We start from the raw sequence: 3,942 nt of genomic DNA, 5'->3' as shown, positions 1-3,942 counted from the left end.
CAGTCACTGATGTGAAGCACACAGAAGTTTCATTTTAGGTAGATCTGTGCTCATATAGATTTGTTTTTCCTTATTACATTATAATACATGTTATTCAGCAGACCCTCTTATCCAGAGAGACTTACAGTGAACTAACTACAGGGACAGTCTCCCTGGAGCAGCTCAGGGTTAAGTACCTTGCTCAGGGGTACAATGGTGGCAGCCCTGGTATTGAACTCACAACCTTCCAGGTATTCTATTTGGAAGCCTGAAATAAGTTAATTTAAGCTTAATTACACACATAATGTAGAAACTATAGACGGGTTTGCACAGACCGTGTTGCGATGATTGACTATAATAATAATAATAATAATGATCCAAACTCAGTCAGTCACTCAACAACAGAGCAAGACTGCAGAGGAGAAGAGGTCTGTTCTTGGAGCCACTCTGACCGCTTTGAATGCAGTCAGCATGGACGACCAGACCTTCGTGGGGATCGTGCGCGCTGCCCCGCACTGCGCCAACCCTGCTGACCACGAGAAGCTTGAAACTGGTTTAATGTTGAGGAATACACAGATGCACTCTCTCTTAGGAATAAATACAAACATGGGAGATAGCTGGGACGGAAGATGTCAGTGGAGGGACAGTGACTCACTTATTCGCTTGCTTCCCCTGCATATAAACCTTGAGTTGAAACCGTAAACGCTGCCTCCAGCTGCCTCCATTTTGTTTTCTGTACGACAGCGTGCTGTGTTTGATGTCTTTTCACATAGATTCCCAGCTGAGGGAATACTTTTAATATGCAAACTTGCTGAGCCGTAATGTTTCATTAGTAGTGCCACCAAAGGAAGTTGTTCAATCACAATAGTGCAAACTGTATGCATTGCAAGTATCCTGCGTTATTAACAGTTTTGCTTTTTACTGTAATCATTTTTCATTATTCTTCAGAGACAAACATCATCCGGACTCTTGTTTCTTGCAAGTAGATAGATTAGTAAAAGGTGTCTGTGGCAGTGGGGTGTGGTTAGGGCGCCGGCTGCTGGGGAGAGACAGGAGTGTCCCAGCTGGAGGCCAGACAGCTGAACGGAATCAGGTAATCAGTCACATAATAAATGCATGGTGATGGCCTGGTTCTGTTCTCTTGCAGTAGGCTGGGTTCCAGAGGAGACGGAGACGGAGACGGAGACGGAAAGCAGCGCAGTCTGGAGAGCAGCGGACAGCAGAGCGACGGACAGGAGAGCGACCTGTCAGCTGTGCCTGTAATATAAGCTTACCTGTGTGAGAATAAAGCTGTGTGTGTGACACTACACCTCCTCTCTGTCATCCCTGTAACGGACTGTGGACAAGAGGCTCCACAAGTGGCACCTGAACAGGGACATGACAGAGGAGGTAGCTGCGCAGAGCCCGCTAGGGCTGATCTTCCAGCGTCTGGCGGCCATGCATGAGGGCACCGCGGCCCTTCAGCAACAGCAGAGCCAGACGCTTGTAGACCTGGCGGCGTACCAGAAGGCGGACCGAGACCTCCTGCAGGGAATGCTCCGGTCATCGGCAGCCCCGGAGGGTGAGTCGGGAGGCGGGCCAACCCAGCTCCCTCGGGTCGCAGTGCAGAAGATGACGGCGGAGGACGACCCGGAGGCCTTCCTGGACATTTTCGTGGGCACGGCAGAGGCGTGCAGGTGGCTGCAGGCGGAGTGGGGGATACGACTGCTCCCCCTGCTGTCCGGGAAGCCCAGCGGGCCACCCATACCCTGCCCGCGGACTCCAGATACGACTACAACTAGCTCCGGAGGGCGATCCTGGACCGGCTGGGCAGCACACCAGAGGGACTTCGCCGCCGGCTCCGGAGCCTGCCCTTTGAGGACGCTGGCCGACCCTTCGCCTTCGCCCAGCAGCTCCTCGACTCGGCTAGGCGCTGGCTCCAGCCGGGAGTCAACTCCGTTGAGGACATCGTCGGGCAGGTGGCCCTGGAGCAATTCATCGCCGGACTCCCACTCTCCTCGGCGAACTGGGTCCAGTGTCACCGTCCGGCCAGCCTTGAAGCCGCCGTCAGACTCGCGGAGGACCACCTCTCCCTGCCCCGGCGGAGCCTGGGGGCCGAAGCCCGGGCCATCTCTCCTCCACAGCTTCGGCCCGTTCCAGCCCCGAGGAGGTTCCGGCCTGCCATGGGGGCCGCTGGCCCTGGCACTACACCATCCTCCGTGGGTCCTGCCTACAACCCTGGGACAGCTGGACCCCAGTCGCTCCCTAACCCCCCAGCCACACCCGGTGGGACTGTCCAGTCATGGAGGTGTGGCAGTTGGTCCGGATTGTGGCACCGCCAGACTCCTTCCCCGGTCCGGAAGGGATATACCATGTACCGGTATGTATACAGGGGGGTATTCACCAAGCTCTGTGGGACTCGGGATGTACGCAGACCATCTTCCACCAGCGCTTGGTTCGGCCTGGGGCATTGCTGGAGGCGTCGTGGGTGAAGGTGAGGTGTGTGCATGGGGATATTCACGAGTACCCTGTGGTGACCCTGGTAATTTCGTTTAAGGGGAAAAAGCATAGAGTTAAGGCTGGAGTTAGTACTCGCCTCACGCACCCCTGATACTGGGAACAAATTGGCCGGGGTTTGTCCTGGTGTGCGTCCTGCTGTGAATGTCTGAGTGCTGGTCCACAAGTCCGACGGGTCAATTCGGTTCTGTGTGGACTATCGCAGGGTTAATGAGGTGTCCAAATTCGACGCGTACCCAATGCCCCGGGTCGACGAACTCCTGGACCGGTTGGGCATGGCTCGTTTTTATACGACACTGGATTCGACCAAGGGTTACTGGTAAATTCCCCTGTCTCCAGAGTCCAGGGAAAAAACGGCCTTCTCCACTCCGTATGGCTTATACCAGTTTGTGACTCTTCCGTTCGGGTTGTTTGGGGCCCCAGCCACCTTTCAGCGGCTCATGGACCGGGTTCTGCGTCCTCACTCGGCGTATGCTGCTGCCTACTTAGATGACGTGATTATACACAGCGAGACGTGGGAGCAGCATATGCAGCAGGTGGGGGCAGTGCTCGAGTCCCTGAGGAGAGCGGGGCTCACAGCCAACCCGAAGAAGTGTGCGGTTGGGCGGAGGGAGGTACGGTATCTGGGGTACCACTTGGGTGGCGGGCAGGTGCGGCCTCAGCTGGAAAAGACTGCCGTCATTTCCGCCTGCTCGGCACCTAAGACGAAAAAAGAGGTCAGGAAGTTTATGGAGCTGACCGGCTACTATCGTCGGTTCATTCCGGGGTTCGCGGAGCTGACCTGCCCCTTGACCGACCTGACCCGAAAGGATGCTTCAGATCCGGTCCAGTGGACGGAGCCGTGCCAGCGGGCGTTTGAGAGGGATAAAGAAAGCCCTCTGTGGGGAGCCACTACTGTTCTCTCCTAACTTTGCTCTCCCTTTTGTTTTGCAGACCGACGCCTCGAACAGCGGGGTGGGAGCCGTTCTGTCCCAGGAGGTGGAGGGGGTCGACCTGCCCGTACTGTACATTAGCCGGAAGCTGGCTCAGCGGGAGGTGAACTACAGTATGGTGGAGAAAGAGTGCCTCGCCATACGGTGGGCGGTCGACGCCCTGCGTTATTATCTCCTGGGGCGGTCTTTCACTCTCCGGTCGGACCATGCCCTGCTCCAGTGGCTCCACCGCATGAAGGATGCTAACGCCCGGATCACCCGTTGGTATCTGGCGTTGCAACCGTTCAACTTCAAGGTGATCCACAGGCCGGGTAACCGGATGGTTGTGGCTGATTTCCTCTCTCGCTTGGCGGAGGGGGGGGGGAGTTATCTTGCGGCCGGCGGGCTCCCGGCCTGAGTCGGGCGGTTGGGGTGTGTGGCAGTGGGGTGTGGTTAGGGCGCCGGCTGCTGGGGAGAGATAGGAGTGTCCCAGCTGGAGGCCAGACAGCTGAACGGAATCAGGTAATCAGTCACATAATAAATGCATGGTGATGGC

At 56.4% G+C, this 3,942-nt stretch overlaps 1 protein-coding gene across 1 annotated transcript; it reads left to right on the top strand.

Annotated features, from left to right (window-relative positions):
* The first annotated feature begins 1,408 nt into the window (after positions 1-1,408).
* On the top strand, positions 1,409-3,544 carry LOC115014921 (translation initiation factor IF-2-like). The gene is made up of 2 exons (XM_029442056.1): positions 1,409-2,338; positions 3,409-3,544. Exons 1-2 carry the CDS (start codon positions 1,417-1,419, stop codon positions 3,486-3,488), a joined length of 1,002 nt encoding a protein of 333 aa, XP_029297916.1. The 5' UTR covers positions 1,409-1,416; the 3' UTR covers positions 3,489-3,544.
* Positions 3,545-3,942: the final 398 nt, after the last annotated feature.

This window comes from Cottoperca gobio, chromosome 10, assembly GCF_900634415.1.
Source record: "Cottoperca gobio chromosome 10, fCotGob3.1, whole genome shotgun sequence".
NCBI classification, from domain to species: Eukaryota; Metazoa; Chordata; class Actinopteri; order Perciformes; family Bovichtidae; genus Cottoperca; species Cottoperca gobio.
This window is presented reverse-complemented; position numbering and strand designations above follow the sequence as displayed.